The sequence below is a fragment of the Nannobrachium achirus genome (genome assembly GCF_963921795.1).
Source record: "Nannobrachium achirus genome assembly, chromosome: 7".
In the NCBI taxonomy this organism is placed as follows: Eukaryota; Metazoa; Chordata; class Actinopteri; order Myctophiformes; family Myctophidae; genus Nannobrachium; species Nannobrachium achirus.
In genome coordinates, this window is record NC_137816.1 from 47,723,716 (window position 1) to 47,748,142 (window position 24,427).

Sequence of the window (24,427 nt, forward strand, 5' to 3'; positions counted from 1 at the left end):
GAAGAACTCTTCTGCGATTGAAAAATGGATGAACCTGGAATAATGAAACTTTGATGAACCCTTTTTTTTCTAAGATTTATTTTGGCCCTGTTTTTGAGGCCTCATCCCTTTCTGCGATGCCTGACCACAAGTCACAAATGCTAAAACGCAGCGATGTGCCGAGTGGCAATGTGATCGAGCAGCGACTATAATCCTGAGTGGTGTCCAGGCATCTAATACTGTATACGTGCGAGACGCTAAAAGTGAATGCTTCAATATGATGGCCAAATGTGCAAACTTGTGGAGAACACAAGAACACTTGTACTACTATCACAGAGTTCATAGCACTCCATTATGAATCATCAAAGAGAGTGGAGTGAATTATGCACTTATCCATTATTAGGCCTACAGTAGCTCAGCAGCAGGGATAGCAACTGAGATTGTTTTATGTTTATTTTACTGTATGTTCATCCATTATCAGTGCCTAATGGAACACTATTGTTATTAGTTAGGGTTTGAAAGTCTCTCTTGTTGATTTACAACATTCACCCATACATTTGGTATGTCGTCTAGAGCAGAGGTCTTCAACGTTTTCAGGCCAAGGACCCCTTAGTCGAGAGAGAGGTGAAGCAAGGACCCCCACAACCCATAGAAACCTTATAGTTTCGTCGTTTGACAGCACAATCAACAGTGTATTTTGGGTTCATGTAAATTTGTGTTTCCAGATATTTAACCACTTGAACCGTCACTAATAATAAACTTGACCTTTCACTCTGTATTTGGTCTGCTCTTTTCCCCCTCTACACCAAACCTCTTTGACAAAAATAGCCGATCTACAAGCTCACAACGCCTCGCAGCAACATTTTTGGCTAAAGTTCTCAAAATATGGACGCTAGGGTTCAAGTGGTTAATATAAAAATGGAGAAAATGTGTGGAGTTTGCATGTTCTCCCCGTGTCTCCTAGGGTTGATACCCTCACAAAAACATGCAGTAATCCTGGTCTCAATAATGCCTCCCCCTGGCCAGCCGGGGCGCTTGATGGAGGGGAAAGGAAGTGGTTGGAATAACGTGTTCCTTCCACGCGCTACGTCCATCCCGGGGAAATCCCCCCTGTCAGGTGAAAAGAATCAACTTGGACTACTCATGCATTGAAGGAAGCATGAGGTCAGTCCGTTGTCTCCCCAAGCGCGGCAGAGGGAGAGCAGAGCCCAGGATTACATAGGCAATTGGCACTGGGTGAAAATGGGTTGCAAAATCGTGGGATAAAAATTATAAGAAGAAAAAAAAGAAATGGAGAACAAAAAGCTTCTATCACACAAAGATTTGGAGGACCCCCTGTAGTAACTCTGAGGACCCCCTAGGGGTTCCGGACCCCCTGTTGAAGACCCCTGGTCTAGAGCATTGGTTCTCAACCTGGGTCACCTTCTGGTGGCACTCAGGAGTTTTCCCAAAATAAAAGAATAAAATACATAAGTGGAGTGAAATATTTATACAGGTACTTCTTCTGACCAAGCAATTGGTTAAAATACGCTCTCTAGCCGTGCTGAAATGAGCATGATGGCACACTGCCACTAATAGAGGATTTGAGAACGGAATAATCACATTAGAAATATCAGTTTGCAAGGGAAGTTCACAAATGTAGTAGCTAAATCTGTCCCGGTCATCAAATGATTGGCTTAGAAATGCAACAAAAACGAAAGAAATCTCCATGAATTCAAGGAATAAATGATCCTCCTGTGTTAACTGTGCATAGCTGAATAGGATGGGGTAGGTCTACGCACCTGTATTTTCTTTTCAAATCTTTTTATTAAAATACAGTGTCGCATTGAGGCAGGTATACATAGCGATGACACCCCAAATCCCATTCCCATCACAGTAGTTATTGGCACAAAATAGCATGAGATCTGAGGCTATCATAGTATGTAAAAGTCTAGTATAAAAAGAAGAGAAACCTTGCCCATAAAAGGTAATAAAAGAAAACCATTTTCTCCCCTCCAAATTTCCAATTTAGTATTAAGCCAATTCCCTATGCCCTGGTACTCTACGCTAGATCTATCCCTGCTAATCCCCATAGTAGTCATTGGGAGGGTGAAGACAACAACAGGTTTCCTCCGGTACCCGAGCCGTCATGCCACCATCGTCTTTTCACCTGACATTGAGGAGCATCACCGGGGGGGGGGGGGGGGGGGGGGGGGGGCGTAACGCATGTGGAGGTACATGCTATCCTCCCCAGTTCTACGCACCTGTATTTTAACATCAGTTATTATGGTGGTACTTGTAGAGGTGGTACTTGGTGTAAAAAGGTTGAGAACCACTGGTCTAGAGCATGGACTGACACACAGACACACACAAACATACAGTACTGTAGCGGCCCCTTTAACTGTGGCCGGATGTCACGTGATGATGTTGGGTCTTGCCGGGACTTAGGGTTAGGGGGAAGTGGCGTCATGTTATTGTGTTACATGGAAGCTGACTGTGCAACGTTGAGAAGCTACATGTTATTATTACTGCTGAAAGGAGCCTCTAATAAATGTGACACTGAACCGTGGAACACGTCTCTGCCGCCGGTTCCTGAGATCACTACAGTACACACACACACACACTCACGCAAAGCCTAATGCAAACACACCCGTACTCTCATATCAGAGTTCAGAGCCTTCCATAACAACTGTGTTAACTACCTCCACTTTGTCTTCAGCGTTCGCATGTGCACTCCCACGCACGCTTTACCTACGGTGTACATGCTTTACAACACCGAGGGCTTTTACCTTCAGAGCCGAGAGTGAAAATCAATGCAGTCTGCCCTTTAAAAGCAATTTATATTTGTGTACTCATGCACACACACACGCACGCACGCACGCACGCACGCACGCACACACGCACACACACACACACACACACGCACAGCTCACATTTACACACACTGAAGTGGCAGCAGTATCATTTTATGAAAATATAAATAACTATGTAAATTGTTGAGCTCCATCCTCAGCGTTGGTACCTACAGTCCTATACACAGTGTGCTGTGGGCAGGTTTCAGTAGCACTGCTGGCAGCCTCTACAGTACTTCCTACCTCAGTCTAGGGATGGGACGATATGAACATTTCATATCACGATTATTGTGACAAAAGAAATCGCGATTTACGATATTATCGTGATAATCAAAATCCATTATCCTGGGGCAGAACCATTTGCCAAAAAATAGCAGATCTACAAGCTCATAACGCGTTGCAACACGACGCGTTGTGAGCTTGTAGATCGGCTATCTTTTGGCAAAGACATTTGTGAATGAGTGAAAAAAAGACTGTATCAAGTACGTATATTATAAGTACCTTTTTACCAACCAGTAAGACTCCCTAATCGGGAGATAAGCGACCGTTGGTCGCTTATCTCCACAAATAGGCCAAAAGTTTGTTTTACCAATTATCAAGACATACGGGCAGTTGACAGTTTGCCATGGTTACTCATTGAAGTTGAATCTCCACATATGGAGATAACCTACGCATCACACTAAGTCTGACCTCACCAGCCCATATTTGGGCATGAGCAACTTATGTCTCCATATATGGAGATATGATGACATCACACAGTCCTCAGCCGATGATGTGGCGTGATGTCATACAATACACAAACGAGCCCTACAGTATAAAGGGGCAATTCTTGCCAGGAAAGAAGCATTTCTTCGACTCAGACCTTATCGCCAGGGTTGGCTTATAGCAGCTGTCGGTAGGACCATATATGGATTCTGTTAGTGTGGATCTCCTAACAGGGCATAATCTGGGATACAATCCCTTTTATGCCCATATATGGAGATCCCTAACAGAATCCCTTTCATGCCCATATATGGAGATCCCTAACAGAATCCCTTTTATGCCCATATATGGAGATCCCTAACAGCATCCCTTTTATGCCCATATATGGAGATCACTAACAGCTAACAGAATCCCTTTTATGCCCATATATGGAGATCCCTAACAGAATCCCTTTTATGCCCATATATGGAGATCCCTAACAGAATCCCTTTTATGCCCATATATGGAGATCCCTAACAGAATCCCTTTTATGCCCAAAAAATGGAGATCCCTAACAGAATCCCTTTTATGCCCATATATGGAGATCCCTAACAGAATCCCTTGTATGCCCATACATGGAGATCCCTAACAGAATCCCTTTTATGCCCATATATGGAGATCCCTAACAGAATCCCTTTTATGCCCATATATTATGGAGAAATCCCTGCTCTGAGTATCTGACATCAGTGTGATGTCACCTGTTTATGCCCATATATGGAGATCCCTGCTCTGCGTATCTGGTTGCTATGGTAAACAGTTGGTTGCTAGGGTAAAAAAACATGGTTGCTATGGTAAACAGTTGGTTGCTAGGGTAAACAGTTGGTTGCTAGGGTAAAACCATGGTTGCTAAGGTGGTTGCTAACGTACACTAACAGACCAGCAACAACAGACTGTTGCCACAGCAACGTACACAAAGGTTTGTGTACACATGTGGTGTGATGTCATACTGATGCGGAGATATGAGCAGGGCAAAGGTGTGACGTGTGACGTGTGACGGACGGACGGACGGACGGACGGACGGACGGCCGGTGGAGGTTTTCATAGTAAACTGCTCCCTGACGGTCGCAATTATAAAATGTTTAAGTGGTACCGGATATGCAGCTCGGCAAATAAAAGGTGAATTGATCCCAGTGCATGACAGAGGACGATATCACGATAACGGAAATCTCCACGATACGATTATCGTGAGTGTTTTTTATCACGATAAACGATAATATCGCTTATCGTCCCATCCCTACCTCAGTCACACATACTAACACTGGCAGCACCTTCACTCCCATCCACCACATTATACAGATACTCGCCACTGGGCACAACACACACACACACACACACACACACACACACACACACACACACACACACACACACACACACACACACACACACACACACACACACACACACACACACACACACACACACACACACACACACACACACACACACACACACACACACACACACACAATTACACACACGTCGTACACATAGGGGAAATACCTGGAAATGAGATGTGAGCTAATTTAGTGGCACGCTGAGTGCTTTGAGGTGGCGTATCGGTATCAGTCAGGCTTTACGCGAGGCCCACTGCTGGGAGCCCGGCCCACACAGGGGGACCGCGGAGCTGCAGAGCAGCAGGGCCCCCACGCGGAGCTGCATAGCAGGGCCCCCACAGCGCTCTAGGTAGAGATCCAGCCGCGAGACGACAGCCTCCCCATCAGCAATGGCACTGCTTAATTACTCTCCCTCTCTCTCTCTCCCTCCCTCTCACATTTTTGCTCTGCTGATGAGCAACTAATCAGTGGATTTGAGAAGAGGACGGTGGCAGCACACCAGTCAGCCAACCAGGCCCCATTATCCCAATGACTTATGCAAAACTTCTCCAGCAACAAAAGGGATAGATATCGGCATCTGCAGGCATCTATCCCTCTGGGGTCTGTGATAAATCGTCCCCCTTACAGAGACCCTAACCGGCCCCACATTAGAGGTCAAATAAAACAACAAAATCGACACTAATCATCGAGCGACGGGCTCCTTAAATCATTCTCTCAGTGTCACAGAGTGACAACAACCTGTACCACACTAGGCACCAGCTTTTCTCTCCCTTTTACGGAAAGAGAGGGAGGGAGGGGGTCAGATGAGTGTGGGCGACAGTGGGCAGCATGCCAAGTACGCCCAGGGAGATAGGATCAGGACAGGACATGCAGGGAGGACACACACACACACACACACACACACACACACACACACACACACACACACACACACACACACACACACACACACACACACACACACACACACACACACACACACACACACACACACACACAGGTGAGATAAAACACTCTAAGGTCATCCAAGGGCACCACGGCTACACACGAAAATCACCTCTGTCACAGCTCAGTGGCAGCCCACGGTATATTCACATGCAGTGAATGGGCCACACACACAATCACGTACCGCACACACCCAGAGGCACACCTGCTGTCACAGAAGTGACAACTGACAGTTCAATATCGATAAGAGCTAGAACCCTGCCAATGAATGGAGACCAAAAATAGCTTCACAAACAATGCAAACGCAACCCCTCCCCAACAGCCTTGTCTGCGCAAACAAAGCATCAATTCTCTGAGATGAGAAAAAAGAAATGTACGGAGGAAAGGAAATGCAAAGCAGCATGCCATACACGGAGTAATGTATGTCTCCACATGTGTTGTTTCAACACAAACACATCTCGGCTACAGATTATTCAAGTGGGACTCCATTTGGCGAGGAAGCTACCGAGTTTAGTCCAGGGGGTGTGTGTTGAATTGTGAACTGAACTGAGAGGCATGAATTATTAAAATAAATGGCACTCCAGATGTTTCCTCTGCCTAGCCTCTGCCAGAGCATGGAGATAGAAGCGGAGTATAACGCGATCTTGATAAACTACTGTGGTCTCTCCCTCTATGCGATGTGTTGTTGTGTACGAGTTCGTACTCGTACACAACAGGGTTGGTAGTGTACACTTCCCATCCTCGGAAGGTACAGTCAGGGTGATGCATGAACCTTGCTCAACCGAGTTGCACGCTATAGCTTAAGACCCTCTAACGTTAATAAACCGCTGTCACAGAGGCTGCTAGGAACCATGGATGCCTTTTTCTTTGCGTGAAAGATGCTTCAGGAGCAAACAACTGCAAGCTGGAGTCATTTAGCACAGAGACTGAAAGAGCCTTCACCGTTTTTATCAAAGCTCCTCTCTCTTCCCTGTGTTCCGCCGTGCCTCCAAGACAGCACTGTAGCACAACATCAAATGCTTGGAGGCACCGCAAGACAAGAACAACAGAACTGTTTATAACATGCTTCCTTCAGTAACCCTGACTAAAACAAAACGATAACTTGCCATGAGATGCAGTAGTCACCCCCTCTTTTCAAACCCAGCTTGCTTTGATCCTCTCGTGTGCACCTAGAGTCTGCAGCAGGGAGCGCTAAAAGAGGTGTAAACATTTGCATGTGGCAGAGTAGGTATACATTAGTGGTTCTCAAACCTTTCATGTCAAGGACCGCCAAAATGATATGTATTTGATCCCCCATCTAAAAATATGTTGCGTCAGGGGCCTCCAGGAGCAAAGATTTTAGTTAAAAATGTCCGCTTTAACAATATACATATACACACACACACACACACACACACACACACACACACACACACACACACACACACACACACACACACACACACACACACACACACACACACACACACATATATTAGGGCTGTCTTCTAAAATTCAACGAATCGATGGGTTGTTTTAAGCCCCCGGAATCAACCCCAATTGTTTGAGTCGAGCCGTCGAAAATATATATATTTTTTATCACACCAGTTACTAGGCCTGGGGCGGTATCGACATTTTGTTACCGCGATTACCGTCTTCCCATTTACCGCCGGTACTGCGGTAATTACCGCACCCCCGTATCTATTAATTAAGGTTCGGCGATAAGCCAAAATATTGCAATCATCCTCCCAAAAGTCGCCTCTCCACAGCCTGACTGCCCGAGTTATTCTCCGTACAGCACAGCGGGTATGGCTTTGAAAGGAGCAGATCTACAAGCTCACAACACATCGCATCCGCGACGCGTTCTGAGCTTTTAGATCTGCACTGTCGGGTTACCATAGTAACGTAGGCTAGCTACTTAGCTTTTCAGACACAAACAGCTGTGTGAACAAACCAGAAGAGGACGGGTAGTCAGATCGTGTACAGTGATTCTGTAAACTCACGTCACGTCTCAACTCTCAAATCGCAGTGCTTGAGTGCTGCTATATACAGGTTTTAGTTACAAGACTTGACAGAAAAGGTTATAAAATCTCCGACGCGCCGACAGACGGGGCACAACGTGCGACGCGGTGGAAAAAGTAAAATAGTTTCATTTTCGGTTTTAGTCCACGCGGCCCGCGCTCCGCCAGTAATCCGTATGAATAAAAAAAGATAGCCACAACACAAGGTATGTATTAACATCCTTGTGTCGTGTGGATTACAGAGAAAGTTTACGCTGCTCTGTACTCCTCTACGCAGGCTGCCCTGTGTAGGTCTGACTGTCTGTGTCTCTGAGAGTGAGAGTGACGTATGTGGCTTCCAAACTGTGGTACACGGCCCAGAGCAGAGCGGCATGGAGCGCATGCGGTCCTCGCTTCTCCCGTTTTAAAACTCGCTGGTTTTCCAATAAAAAAATAGACTTTTTTTTGTCTTTTTTTACCGCGGTAAGCACACTGACACCGCGGTAGACCTCGGTTTACCGCGGTACGGCGGTACGGCGGTTACCGTGTCCAACCCTACCAGTTACTGTGGTGCGGTATGAGAGCGCTGGACTGGACTGTCATGTACTCCTTATTTAGTCCATACTTCCTACTACTTGTACTAGACTTAAAAATAAAACCAGTTCACGTGACTTTAAAGTTGCCTTGGTCATATTACAGGAGGCTCTTATTTTGAAGCTAACCGCTTTGAGAGGAAATCCGTCGAAGTGTTGTTATTCTACTTGTTACAGCTAGAGCAGCCAAGAAGCAGCAGCGCGATACACTTCACTTCACTCACTGCCGCTGAGTGTGGCACTGTGGTGGTGTGGTCTCAGGCTGAGGACTGTGGTGGAGTAGAGGACTTCTTAAAAAGTTTTAGAATAAGACAATTTCCTTGCATTGCGATGCAGCTGTGTGCCGTTCTCCAACGACACAGTGATGTTACATAATTGTTATCTTTAGCCTACGTTTGTTGTTGTTTTTCCTCCTGAAGGAACGGGGCTAAATCGTTAGCATGCTAGCGCTTTAGCCCTGTTCCTTTAGCCTGGAGAGGCATAAAATCATTAGAATCAGGCAGTTTTCAAAGAATCCACCAATCATATGTGGTTTATAACAGCTGTTTACCAGGCACTACTTTCTATCAATGCGTCGCGTCTCCAGTCCAGTCACTGCAGCACCACTTTTCTTTTTTTTCTTTTTTTTTTTACATAAACGATTCGTCAACGCGTCGGAATAACCCCTGCGACTCGAGTCAACTTGATAAATCCTGAGTCGAAGACAGCTCTAATATATATATATATATAGTCTTGCTCAAGAACACTTCGACACTAACTCTGGGGAAGTCCAGGATCGAACTGGGAACCTTGCGTTTGCCATCCGGTCGCTCTACCCCCTAAGCCACTGCCGCCCCACATATTGTCATGGGTAACACTAAATCCTTAATGCGTGATTTATGTAGGGCGGTGCAGATCAAGATCAACGCTGTATTGAATGATTACATAACATCACAGACATAGACAAGAAGAGACTTTTTGTCGAAATCATCCCACATTACAGTTTCCAGCCACCGCAATTTAAAGAAAACTAAACTAGTGCAGTGCAAGCACATGACCAGATGTGCACTCGCAGAGACACACACAGATTAAAATGTGAATCAATTTGGGCCAGCAATTGTATGCACCAGTAAGACTCCCTTGTATGCATTACAGTGATAGCGATTTAATTCTGACAAGGCGTTTACAAAGAGGTTACAGGGCAAGCCGCACAAATTAAACTCAAACTGCAGTGCAACGTTTCTGCAAATCGTACCTCACACAATCCAGCACTTGATTCTTAACTTTTGCCGTAAAGTCTGTATATTATGTTTATGCCGATAGGAATATTTTGGCATATCGCCCAACCGTAGAAGAGACCAGGGGGCAGACCAAGATCCAGATGGGGCAGACAGTAACACCACACTGGCCTGAGAATGGCTTGTGAGTCGTGATCTCCCAGTTAGTTAGCTAATGTGGCCTGGGAAAATGTCTGGTATTCTCTTCTGGAGCTGTTACCTCCGCGACCGACTCCGGGTAAGTGGTATAGATGATGCATGGATAAAACTTACAGAACTTACATTATCAATAGAGCCAATGTAATTAGTGATGCCCACCCATATTTGTTGTATATCCCTATATGTTTTATCCAACAGTATAGCTGTCCAGATATTAGCCATTACAACAACTAGCAGAATTGGCTGTATCACTCAGGATGCCCATACTGTAGTTGCAGTTACAAATGTCACATACTATCAGGCTGTACTTCTACACAGTGCATAAATGTCAGCATTCATTTTCTAGGGGTCATGGGGTTTAACGAGGAAGCAATACTTGTGGTGCTGCGATTGTCTAAAACAATAGGGAAAGTAGCTGTTCATGTTTTAAAGTTTGACATGAATTGATTGTTGCTGAACTAAAATTCAAAGTAAGATTGCCCCCCCCCCCCCAAAGCAGAGCTCACATTTGAAGTCCATATTCATTTTGTCATATTCTACAGTTAAAATGAAATGTTGGTGCAGCAAAACCACATTATGCAAAATCTTTTTCCAAATATGTATTTTGAGTAAATGTGAAATTCCTTTGAAAACATTTAAGCCAGATGTATCACTCTCAGACCTCCATTTTCAGAAAGAAACTTATTTTAATAAAGGTGTTGTTTTTTACTCAGCTCAGGTTCTCTACTTTCATATAAAATGGGGGGAAAAGGCTATGAATATGAATTTCTCTGTATTCCTGTAAGAGTTCCAGGACAAGAATAGTATTACCACATTGTGAATTGCTTTTTTGAAGTTAAATTTGCAAGGTTCACATGGCCTATAGATTATATTTCAGGTTTTGGTTCAAACTAAATCCACACTAATGTATTCGTATTGGGAAAGAAACGTGTTTATCGGGAGGACCACTGCATGCCATTAACACAGCCAATTACTTAGACAACCAATTAAGCTAATTGTGATGAAACTCAAAAACTGACTTCCACCGTGTGGTGGGCTTCCAATTTCAATCTTTCGAGGGAATTTCAATCAAATTAAACAATTTAATGAATGAATTAGTTTAATTTGATGCCTCATTGAACAAAGCTTTCACTGACAGTGTTTGTGTGTGTGTGCGTGCGTGTGCGTCCACAGCATCAACACAATCCTAAAAAAACATTGGAAAGTACGAACATAATTACAGTGAACAGTCAAAATTCACGACTTCGAATTGTAAGTGTGGATAATCCAAGTTGAAACGCACATGACATGCAGTTTTAGCAGTTCAACGTTCTGAATCTCTCGTTATCTCCCTTCTCATAACTTGTCAAAGCAGTCTAAACCTGTCCAGTAATTAGTTGTAACAGAAACCAATTCCAAATAGTAATAGGTTATAAAGCGATGGCAATGAATGTGCAATTACTGTGTGATACCATCAAAATAAAAGCCAATGCCTTTCAGAAGGCCCAATAATATCAGGCTTGATAAAGGTACTGAAAGCTCATTCCTTTTGCCCTCAATGAGCAGTGTGAAAAAATAAACAGACGTGAGTTTAATTGGCCTACGCGTGGGGTTACTGTGCTAATTGTTCACCTTACGTTGGGAAATTTGGAGATGAGCAACATAGCAGGTGACAACAAGATAATGTTAACACCAAGGCAGTGGCCTGGAGTCGGCAATGATGATACACCACCACTGAAGCTAACAGTGTAGACAATCCTCTCTGATCTAACAGTAGAAAGAACCAGGCTCTATACAAAAACAGTAATTATCATCCTTGGTTTCATTGTTTTTTGTTGCCTCGGTTGCATCATCTCTCTTTCCACATAGCAGCAGCAGCAGCCTGCCTCCACAGAGCTGTCAGTAAAGCAAAAATGAGCAGACAAATCTTTGTTCGTTGAATTTGTACACGCAAAGTTCACTCCTCTTCAATGCAAGAGATACTGTAGGAGCTTCTGTGATTGCAGGTATGATGCACCCCATAGATAAGCATAGATCCTGCACTGACTGCTGCTGCTCATTCTGCCATATTATTTGCCCGGACAATCTGTGCTTTCCAGTGCGTGCATGCCAATCAATCGGTGGATAACAAGATCACCGAACTGCGGGTGCGTTGAGATTTCAAGAGGAGAGGAGATAAGAAAATTGTCTGGATACCTAATTCAGCAATCAAGCTGGAATGATTGTGAAACGGAGAAAAAAAAGAAATCTTGACAGACGGTGATGGAAAGAGAGTATAGTTGCATGGTGCAGCCTTGCAGACTGAATAGCAACTTTAAGCAATGGACGGCTACGGCAGACAGCGACGGTATGTATAAACTGCCGCCGTCACAGCCGTCTCTACAGCGCCAGAAGCTCCCTTTCCACGTTGTGGCTAGAACATCTGCTACGTAGACGCGTCGCTATATGGGAACCAAATAGTTCAGTAAAAGGGGTGGGACCCTGTCGCCGATGGCTGTTTGCTTAACGATTTTGACTGCTACGGCGATTACGTCATAGCAGCCGTACTCCGTCTGGCGTTGCCGCCACAATACATCGCAGCCCAACGCCTTGTGAGATCGGAGATCAGATTTGTCTGGAGCAGCTATAGCAGGATTGCAAACAAGTAGGCAATGAAGCATCTGTGCACACTGTGCTTTTTTTTGCAAGCACACTCAGTATGACAAAAAATAACCAGCCTCCTGATGGCGCTATAACAGATTACGTTTTAGTCTATAACTCTTGAACAGTTTTCAGATTCCATTCAAATTGGCTACGATTTAGTTTCAAAGTTTGTAGGAGGGGCCCCTTTTGCAACAAAAACAAATCACAAATCGTGTCCAATCTGCCCCATATTTGAAAAATAGTGAGACTCCACTAAACAACGCAGAACCAAAAGCGAGTTCACTTCCACCCATAGGGGGCGCTACAAATGTCACTGTTGTAAACAGATTCCTTTCCCCCACCAAATTAGGCAAAAAATATTTGATCTTTTTCGGGTCAGGTCGGGTAAAACAGTGACTTACTCATATACAATACATGCAGCAAAATTGGACTTGTTGCCTACCACCGATTGTTCTAGATACAATGAAGAAAATTATAAATATAATAAAGATATAATATAGCCTACAGATATAGTTATAGGAATATCCTATAATATTTAGGACTTGTCTTTAATAGACAGGCATAGACAGAGACACAATGCACACTGTGAGCTTGTAGATCGGCTATTTTCAGTACTTCTTAAATAGGCCTGTGTTTTCTAAGATCATTTCTTAGATTTTTATTTTATTTATTCATGAAATTAGAAAAAAACATTTATTTATTTTAAATCATGAAATGTTTTTCTTTTTGGGTGGGAATGTTTTTTGAAAGTTTTTAAATGATACAAAACTAAATGTAGGAAACCAAACATTAACTCACTTACTGCCAATTAAAAATGCCCTCGAGTGGCATTAGTGCCAGCCCTCTCCATAGACTTCCATGTAATTTGTAGTGCACAGATCATGCACACCCATGCACAGATCATGCACCATGTTTGTGCAGGCTGTTCACAGCTTTCAAACAAAAAAAAAAGATTGGAAATCCGTTCAGGCATTCTTGAGATAATAGCCATTATGTTTTCCTAAAATGTAAACAAAGATGGCTGCCATGTTTGATAGATGGGGTTGCTATGGGGGTTAAACATGCAATTTCGCGATTTCTATCATGCCTACTACATTTTTTGGGGTCCAAAAAAATCTTTTGAAAAAAAAAAATTTTTAGAAAAAAAATTTTTTTTTTGTTTTTTTTCTAAGTAAAAGTCGCCCAAAGTCGCTTGGCAGGGAAGCCCATAGTGAGAAAGTTGCTCTAAAAGTCGCCTGGCACTGTATGAGTTAAGGGACCCATAAAAATGTTTTCGCGACCCACAAATGGGTCGTAACCCAGTGCTTGGGAAACAATGGAGCCTAGATGACACGACACCCCCCTAAATATTTTAAATCGAATCTGAACGAATCACACAAACGATCAATTTGGATTCAAAACGGCGATTTTCGCCGAAAAGCTACAAGTTTGCATGCCTGTCTAAATAGCATTTGCCTCATTGGCTCAAAGGATTTGTGGGACGGGCCTATTTCTTACAATATATTTCCCTACACAGCTTCTTCGTGTCCTGCTGCAGCGTGTCCATGACTGACACATTCCTGGCCTGGCAGAGATCTACACTCTAAGTAGCGCACTTCTCTAGTTTTTCAATTTTGAGGGATGGGCGGTGGTGCGGTGTGAGTAAACAAGATCATGCAGTCCAGGAAATAATATTGTTGACTTTTCAGTTCATACGGGAAATGTGCGCCTGATCTGCCATTGCAGATCAGAGCATATCGTGATTCCTGCACATCCAATTGAAGCCCCTTGTTACCTGCATGCCGTCTATCCACGCTTCCCGTTAATTTGACAGCAAGCGGGCAATATAGACACTGTCTGGCCCTTTTGAAAGATATCACCCTCATGTAAGGATAAATAATTCAAACAGAATAATCCTGCTATAGTTCCTGTGAGGTGGGACCAGTGTGTCCCCCTCCCTCCTCCCAGCAAAAGGACAGCAAGGAAGTTCATACATAAAAGATGAAAGGTTTGATAGCCTCGAATGGATCCAGGGGACAGACAGGGACTGTGTGCCTTCCCACTTTTACAGCCACAACTCTGGCATAGCTGCAGAGCCTGTGAACTGCCCCGCCGCCCCGTCCTCCTGGGCTAGCCTGCATGGAGATCGTTCAGGGTAATATCTGTGCCATATATGCAACCCTGCTTCACTCTGCAGTCAGAGGGGTGCAGTATAAATAGCGATAAGATATGCATGAGGGAGAGGATGAGACTTGAGAACCAAAGCCAATGGCTTGTGAGCCAAGTCATGACAAAACAACAAAAAGTTTGTCTTCAAAGAACGCCATAGAAAAACGATTCGATGCTGTAATTCCCTTGAACTCTAATGGACTATTAAAATAGTGTTTTACTGGCAAGGGAGATGTTCCCGAGATGACGTTCAGTTTATGTTGACATATATGCTGACAGCCCTTTCTTAAACCGGGAGTCATACACTGCGTACTTTACACTACAGGATTTGTGATTGTGAACTAAATTCAGCAATCTAATTTACCATTAAACCCAACATTATTTTGTGCTACAGAGAGCTCAGAATCCCTGGAAAACTGGTACAGGCAGCTCAAAGCCAAACCCTCTGCCCACCCAATAACCTGACATGATTCACACAAACATGATAACATTTCACTAGAGCACATCAAAGACTGGCATATTTCTACATTCTAAAAGAGGAGCAGCATGTGAGGCGTTGATAGCCCTGTCCATCAGTCACATAGATATTCTGTCCTTCTTGCGCCTATGCCTATGACATTAAGGAGACTGGAACATTTTGGTGCTATTGACTCACAGCTATTCATAATCACACCATTCTAATCTATACATAACCATGGCGAGCCGAGTATACGTTATCTTTTCTCTAAATTATTTATCTGCATATGTTGGCAATTTGATCAGCAGATTTCACAAAATGTTTCACAAAATGCCATATTTTTTGGCTCGTCTTACGCAAGCCAATTCCAGCTGTCTCACCATTATGGTTTAACTTTCCTTCTTTTTTGTCTCATACAGCCTTTCACTCTCCCTCAAATCTACCAACGATTTCCTTTTCCTTGTTATCAGCATCTTTTTTTTCAGTAGTTTGGCTGCATAGTGGTGGTTTTAAAAACAATACATTTTGAAAATGAATGAAAGGGATGACAGGAACACGTCTTCTGTAAGCCAGCTGGAGTAAAGATGAACGCGCGTGTATCGTGGGAGCGAACAAGCTGTAAACTGAATGCAGGTGTGCTGAGGTCGGGGGGGCATATAGACACCAGACGGCTTTGTCTTTGATCCAATACGACAATAGGCTCACGCAGCATTGCAATGTTTCAGCAGTAATTACCAAGAAGAATTCAGAGAAAGTGTTACAAAACACCGTACCACGGGGAAATAATGTGCATTTTCACTGGTCCCCGCAGGCAAGTGCCTTTTCCATCCCATTCCATGCTGCTGGCCCATACGCTTTTAAAGGTAGCCAACATCCGGGCCACCAGGCCATTTAGATTGTTGAATCCTGGACTTCTACATTTGTACGTAGGTCGCAGTTAACTGTGAAAACCGTCACATCTTGTCTGTATATCCGTATCTCCGTAACGCCTCAATGTCTATAGCTGCTGACCTGTTGTAACATCACAACGTTGTGAGGGAGGAGGGAAAAAGTACTCAAATGTTTTCCTTAAATAAAATAATCAATACTGCAATGTAGAAATACTCTGTTACAAGTAAAGGTCCGGAATTCTAAATTTACTTGAGTAAACGTACAAAAGTATTGGATACAAAATGTACCAAAAGTAATAGTACACATCATGCAGAATGTCCCATTTTAAGTTTTCAAAAATTTCAAAATAGCAGAACTACAAGCTCAAAATGCATCGCATCTCGACCCAAAATATGTACAAGGGCTGAAGATAAGTGGGTAATGTATGTTTTGTAATAATAATAATACAAATCTAGAAAGTGATGTCACATGACACACTTTTTATGCCCATATATGAGTCATTCTGTACCACATCTCCATGTTTAGGCCCTATCGCCCACACCCTACGTGTCTCCTAGGGTTGATACCCTCACAAAATGAATGAACAAACTCCCCCCAGAATGACAACAACTAGAATTGTCAGAGAAACGCTGTGGTTGGTCAGATGGTCAAGAATTGGCACGACCTCGCCCAAGGTCACATGTCACCCTGAGGTTGCATATCACCCTCAGGTGTCTTACTAGTTTTTAAGGAGCAGTCCAAGGATACACTGGGGGACACCAGTCAATGACTTTTATATCAACAAATGTTCTGAACTGCACACTAAATGAGCATTCCTTCAAATCCCCTCATTCATTATTAATGTTTTACAGCTGATATGATTATTTGACATAATGTTGCACTGTTTGGTACATACATACCACAGTTGGACTGTTGAGTTACTTATGCACAGTCCGCATAAATAGCTACTGCAGCTGTGTTGAAGTTGAGCACCTGTCGATAATACATGCAGCCTGCAGGTAACATTTCTGGTGCAACATCTTCCAAGATTCAATATGGTATATTTGTCACTCACTCATATAAATTAAGTACACGCACAAGAAGCAAATCGTCAAAGCGTGAGCCTTTAACATCCCTAGTCTGAGTTTATTATTCATATTGTAAGCTGTGACCGGAAGTCAAGTAATGGAATTTGAACCTGGTGGAGCCCACTTCCTTCCAGCCGGTTGCATTCACACCTGTAAATTACATTTACGCCTCTGTTGGTTGGCCAATTTAAAAGAAATCTGAAAACCTTGTAGTGCTCTCTCTCTGCATTTGGCTGTTTACTGACCCTTCAAGTGCAAAGTCACCAGAGCTTCCCTGTCCTCCTGCTGTTCAAGATTGTTGGGAACAAAGAGAGAGAAGCAAACCGGTTCAGCGATTTGTCACTATTCGCCAATAGATGTGTATGTAGAAGACCTGGCCCCATGAAGTGAAGTGAACGGAGATGACATAACTCTCCAATAGAGGGCTCTGCCCTAGGGCTGTAATCTAGCCCTGTTTTAGGGATTCGAACTTCGGGGGGATTTTCCGAACGGACCATCGAACCTTAGATGGTTCGTTCAATTGAATAAAAACCGAACGTTCGAACCTTCGAACCATCGAACGTACTGTACCTTTAACCAGCTAAAACAGTGTAGGAAATGTTTTAAATGCGCTGATTTATCCATTGAAAACGCATGGATGCGTGGCCGCATTAACACCTAGGCTAACACTTGGAAAATCCAACCCAATCGGAAAAAATGTTGCGCAGTTTGTTGACGAACAGGCTCAATGTATAGCGGAGTTGCACAGATGATGATTAGACTTGGTGACTGCGTCGGAGCACGTCGCGTTCGGGCTGAACTGTCCTCGATGTAACAACCCCAGAAATCGCATTATATAATCCTTTAGGGGGTTGCAATGAAATCCATCTTTGCTCATGCTTAGGAGAAAGGCTGTTTAATCTTTGGGTGCATGGATGGGTGTTCGCTGTTCAGAGCACACACACGTCTGTCTCTGCCCAGCTCAGCTGCTCTCACTCTACTGTGATCAAGCGTGTGTCAGCGAGGCTGGTTCGCGGCCCCAAATAGGAGTGGAATTGGAGCGGAGGACGGTCCTTGATCGCTCCAAGCTGTTCTGGTGCATTTTATAACTACTATAACGGTCACCGTTAACTGTTAGTGTTTACCGGTAGGCCTAACTTATTTAGAATTTGGCTATCTCTACTACTGTGATATTCTGAATAGGCCTATCACATTCTGATAATTATTTTTCGTGTAAAAAAAAAGAAGAAAAAAAAGAAGAAAAAAACCTGAACCCATTAATTTCGAAATTTGATTGCCAACGTAAAGAACGAACGTTTGAATCCCCGAAGGTTCGCTTGCAGCCCTACTGGCCTATACTATTATTAATCTTAACGCTTTGTTTCCACACAACTGTGTGTGATACGCAATTTTCCCTCTAGTGTATATGGAAGGAAAATGCATTCATTTTACGGATCGAGTACCTGAAAAGGTACTCGATCTATATATATATATATATATATATATATATATGTATAATTATTATTTGTTTGTGTGTTAAATACTGTATATCCCTAATCGTTGCTATAGAGTCTGTGCTCACACTCCCCATGTCTTTAGTACACGGTTTTATCCAATTGTATCCAATCAAGAAGAGGGAACTCATATACAAGATAATCAAGTAAAAGTTGGAAGTGATGAAACAAAAACAGAACAGACAAAACTGGAACTGAAACACTCTTTCTCCTAATTGGATGAAATTGGTGTCCCAATTGAAAATGTATTTTCTGTTTCTGTCTGGAGAGGTCCATGTGAACAAACACTATAGCAATGATTACTGTCAGAATATAAAGCTTGTATTTAACAAAAAAATATAATTGTGGGCCGGACCACTGGCGTAGCACTCCGGGCACCTAGGCTCAGTGTAGCCTGACAGCGCGTTGCGGGTTCGAGTCCCGACGGCCTTTGCGGCGTGTCACTCCCCATTTCCTGTCAACCTACTATACTATCAATAAAGGCATTAAAATATATATATGTTTTATCAAAAGATAAACTTTAGCTACTGTAATTGATAAGCCGTTAGACCAGGCTAGTTTATATCAAAAGGCTTATCTGATTTTATGTGGTGTGTAAAAATAAATGAGAACGAGTGAAGTAACTTAGATTTGATTCTAGGTCCCCCAACCCCACATAGAGATCAAATGCACCAACATTTAATTTATTCAGACACCAACTAAGCCTGCCTGGATCTCTGGTATTATATCTGTTATCAATGCACATTATTACATTATAGCTCAGTATTAAATGTGGAGCACTGGCCGTTGTAAAATCAACTGTAGTCTACTGTATAAATGCTGAGTGGTCTTCAGTTGCCACACACACACACACACACACACACACACACACACACACACACACACACACACACACACACACACACACACACACACACACACACACACACACACACACACACACACACACACAATATACTGTACTATATAATAGCCTTAATGCATCTCTGCTTTCCTGACAAGAATGACAGGAGAGAGCAACACATGACAGGAAAATCATCTGTTTACCAATTATATATGATGAACAAAGCTGGGAATGGAGAATTACATGTGTTTTTAGAGAGTACGGCTATTTTCCACAACATTTAGGGTGGAACCATGTCAAACTAAATGTAATAGCTCAACTCTTTCAAATATGTTTATTTTGGGGTGTCTCACTCAGTTCAAATCATGATTATTGTGACGGTTCCACGGTTCATTGTTCAAATATGATTATTTTGGGGGGTGCCCAGTTCAAGGTCACGGCCTGAAAAGGTTTGTACAGTCTACTCTGCCCCTTTTATGCCCTTATATGGAGGTCCCTGATGTCATCAATAGTAAGCCCATATCTAAAAGGACTTCATATGGGAATGCCCATATATGGAGGCCACATCGGCCACATACCACACTAACAGAATCCATAAATGGCGAAGACAGATGGCCAAGACAGCCCATATCTACAGACAGGGATCTCCATATATGGGCATAAAAGGGATTTGAATGTATGATGTCAAATGTCATAGACATCATAGGACTTTCACATAATGAATAACTGAGTAAGCATGTTTGGGCTCTCACAGCTTATCTCCATATACATGGATCTCCATATATGGGTATCAGGGGTCTCCATATATGGGTAACTGGTCCGATATACATCACTGGCCAGATGGCATAGACATGGCGTCATTAGGCGTCTTACACCCTTAGGCGTCTTACTTGTTATCATTTGGCACTACTGTAAGTGATTTTGCATACAGGATAAGGCTTTCATGCATGTTTACAAACACACAGACATGTCTCAGAACACATTTCAGTTTTCTGCGTGGCAAAGAACAAATTCAGATAAAAAGCAAAAGGGCTCGTCAGAGCAAGGTTTATTGTGTGCCGGCCAGCAAAGTTCTGAATTCATTGACCTCCTGGAGGTGCTAAAACAGACATGTGTGATCCTTCACAGCAATGGGACGCTGTGTTCATGATTTGATCTTGTAAAAAAAATGAGCCACTCCGGCAAACTTTAGATGCCAATCACAAGTGTTTCGAACAGAACACCTGTTTATTTAGGTCTGAAGGGAGGAACTCCCTCCGGTCTAGGCCCTCTGTTTGAATACTAGAGCAGAGACGCTTAAGAGACTGGGCGGATGGACGTTACAGGTTTTATAGGGGGCGGACCTAACACCCCGGGACGTGATTGACATCCCCCTCAGTCCAATGGGACATTGTCCCGCGGGAGCTGACTTAGAATTTATTTCCGTATTATTGCGTATTATTGCGCAATCAGATGATTTCCATAGGAGGGAGTTCCGACCGGAAGACCGCTAATAAACTGAATCTATCATTTCTATTTTTAGAAATAGAAATGATTTTTAAAATTCAAAAACTCCCTCTCCCTCTCTGAGGGAGAGGGAGTTCAGACAGCTCAGAGCATTCCCAATGGACATTTTTCATCAACACTAAATCCATTACAATTATGCTCCACCACAATTCATGTAATCAAACAGCTATAATACTGTGCTCAGAGCACAACATGATTGTATACTAGAACACACACAGGCAATAAATCATCATGAAGAGTCACAGATCCAGTGCACCTTATTGCAACTATAGATTACTATTTGCTAGATGGTTAAGCTGGTTGTTTGCCTCTGCTGAGGCACTGCTCTCAAACAAGGACTCCGAAATTGATACACATTAGGCTGCAGACCCCCATTTGAAAGAATGTTGTGCCAGAAACTGTACGTCAAGGTTTTTCAGTTTTTTATGATTTTTCAAAATAAAATAAAAAGAAACCACAACAACGACACATTAGCTATTTTTGAACAGCCAAAATGTAAAATAGGGCTGAAGTGTTGAAAATGTTCCAAATTTTGCTAGGTAAGGGACCCCTTGGAACACTCCCGGATCCAGTGTTTTGGGAGCCAGTGTGTGGGAAAACAGGGATGAAGTGGCCAGAAGAACTGGTCTAACACAAACATGTTCTCCAACTTTCTGATCCAATCCTCAGTGGGTTTCAGCTGCGCACAGCAGAGCACACAGTGCTTCCATTTAGCACACTCTCTGCATTGCAAATTGATCAATTAATTAACACAGGGTATTTCACTGTGTATAGAGGAGTGGGACTCCATGCCGTGTCTTTCGTTAACGAAATGCCTTTGATTAACAATTGTTGAACGACATTTAAAAGGAAAGATATTCATTCAATTTGGCACAGCACTAAGTCCAGTGCACAAAAGCACAGTAAAGACTGGGGGAGGTGGGGCGGGGGGGTATTATCCCCCTTCCCTAGAGTTAGTCCAGCAATCCTTCCTTCACGCACAGCAAGGGGAACACAATGCCGAGTGAGCACTGCACTGCACAGATGCACACATCACACTACTACATTCTTTCACATAATACATTATATTTCTGCCCACACACACACACACACACACCCACACACACACACACACACACACACACACACACACACACACACACACACACACACACACACACACACACACACACACACACACACACACACACACACACACACACACACACACACACACACACACACACACACAAGCCCAGGAAATAGCAAGTACACAACAAGCCCAGAAAATAGCAAGAGGTTGCCAGAACAGTTAATCAATGTCATGCTAAAAAATGAGATGGGATCCAAACGTCTCCCTCTGCAACCGTTCAATTCTCTCCATCTCTCTCCCTTTCCCTTTCTCTCTCTCTCTCTCTGCATACATTCATCTCTCACTCTCTCACCCTCTCTCTCCCTCCCTCATACCCTCTTCACTTGTTATTCTTTTTTCTCTTTTGCTATTTATAACCTTGACACATTCAGCTAAATCTCACAGTATTCTAAAGCAGAGCGGCAGCGGTATACTTTCTCAGAATTTCTAGTGGAATTGTAAGTGGCACATGCATGCAAAGTTGCATTGATCATCACATGGCCTCTTCAATCCGTGGTGACAGTGATAGTGCAACGTTACACACCTTGACCCAAACATGTTCCTCCTGACATTCCATTGGGGAGACTTGGTGGAGGTCACACACAGAGAGAGAGAGATAGACAACCGATGGCATTCATAGCGATCTACTGCCAATTGGACTTTCAAATGTGGCCTGGGAGGGATTTGAGCATCTGCTGCCCAGGACAGATTAAATGTGGGGGTAATTATTAGAGGTGGCTCCCTGGAGTTTTCTAGCTCAACATCTTCACAAGCGGAAAGGAAAGGCGCTGGCTTTTGCTCCCATTAACTGATGAGAAACAGTGAGGAGGGGGGAGGGGGGGGGGGGGGGGGTGTTTGGTGCTCTGAAATCAAGACAGTGTAGTCATGGAGGAGAAGAGGAGACAAAGGAAAACTCCAGTGATGTACTGAATGCAGACCAACAGATGGCTTACGGAGAGAGAATACGGTATGCGTGCATTACCTCGAAATAAGAAGGCTTTGCTGCTGTTGTGAAGCCCCGCCACTTGGGTAATTCCATAAGTAGCATTCGCCAGGTCAAGTTCATTGATGACATCGATCTGGTAATCTTGATCTGTCCCAAAAGCCAAAACTGTCAAAGAGAGATCAAGGTTAGAGCATGTTCGAGCAGACACATCCACAGTGTTAGAAGCTGCAAGGGTGCAGGAAAAATGCTGATTTAAAATTGATGGTCATTTAATAGGCTATCAAAATGGCCATGCTTATTAAAATGAATATTACAAACAAAAGCCACTATATCTATTCATTCACAGGCTGCTGCCTGTGTGTAGTAGACTAGGCTATCCCCAAATAGGATGCATTGGATGGATGTGTGTGTGTGTGTGTGTGTGTGTGTGTGTGTGTGTGTGTGTGTGTGTGTGTGTGTGTGTGTGTGTGTGTACGCGCGCGTGAGTGTGTGTGTGGCCAAGTGATCACCTGTCTACTCCCTGGACAATTAAGGTACCATTCTGTGTAGACTATTGTTATTGTGGCAGAAATGACTAGAGTGAAGGTAACGGGGCTGCAATACATTTGACATGATGCTGCTGCTGCGTGTTGCTGAATATTGGAGAACCTGAAAAGTGCTTCGGCAAAAAAAAACTGACATTAAAGCTCGAGGTTTATATTGTCCTACGTGAACCCCCTTGAAGAAAAAAATCAATATAGCTTGCGTGCGTTCGTGCGCAAGGTGGAAACGAACAATCCCCGGCCGTAATACTAGTAGGTCTACTACTACTGTCAGCCAGCCCAGCAGGTAACACTTAAACAGCATGTTTTCACAAAAGTATCATTCACACCGACTCCGAACAACACCGAGTTCGGACTTACCTGGTTCGGTAAAAAAGAAAAGGGATAACAGCGCCACGGGGAAATCCATTTGCGTGTGAGTGAGAGAGTGCGCGGCACACGCGTGAGAGTTGCGCTGTTGTTGTTGTACTGTACAGTTTCCTCAGTGAAAGTGTTTTTCTTCTTCCAGTCGTGCACCTTTTATTATTGCTGCTCCTCCGTGTGGTTCAGCCCGCTCCGCTCCTCTCGGCTCTGTGGAGGAGCTCTGCTGCTGCCAAGCCAAGCACAGTGTGGATGAGCGTTAGAGGTGGGAACGAATCGAGTCTTTTGAACGGCTCTTTGAAATGAACGATGGGATCCGGTTCGCAGTAGCTGGCCTGGGAGCCGTTCCTTTCTAAATTAACAGTTGTGGAGAAAGTACTAAAATTATTTACTTAAGTAAAAGTATCAATAGGCCTACTGCAATGTTGAAATACTCTGCCACAAGTAGAAGTTCAGAATGAAAATGTACTTGAAGTACAAAAGTATTGGTATCAAAATGCACTTAAAGTAGCCTACTAATAGTAAAGAGTAGGCTACTCATTATGCAGAATGTCCCATTTCACAAGTTTTCCAATGAATAAATGTAGGGGGAAATAAATAAGAAATTAAATAGCAGATCT

At 43.4% G+C, this 24,427-nt stretch overlaps 1 protein-coding gene across 1 annotated transcript in view; it reads right to left on the reverse strand.

Moving 5' to 3' along the window:
* Window positions 1–23,856, reverse strand: part of LOC308288369 (protein kinase C-binding protein NELL1-like) — a gene marked incomplete at both ends in the record, with an annotated part of 330,259 nt that extends 306,403 nt beyond the window's left edge. Inside the window, 2 exons of the mRNA XM_080729790.1 lie at window positions 22,942–23,070; window positions 23,808–23,856. Of these exons, the coding sequence (XP_080585916.1) occupies window positions 22,942–23,070; window positions 23,808–23,856 (178 nt within the window). The remainder of the gene's footprint in view (window positions 1–22,941; window positions 23,071–23,807) is intronic.
* Window positions 23,857–24,427: the final 571 nt, after the last annotated feature.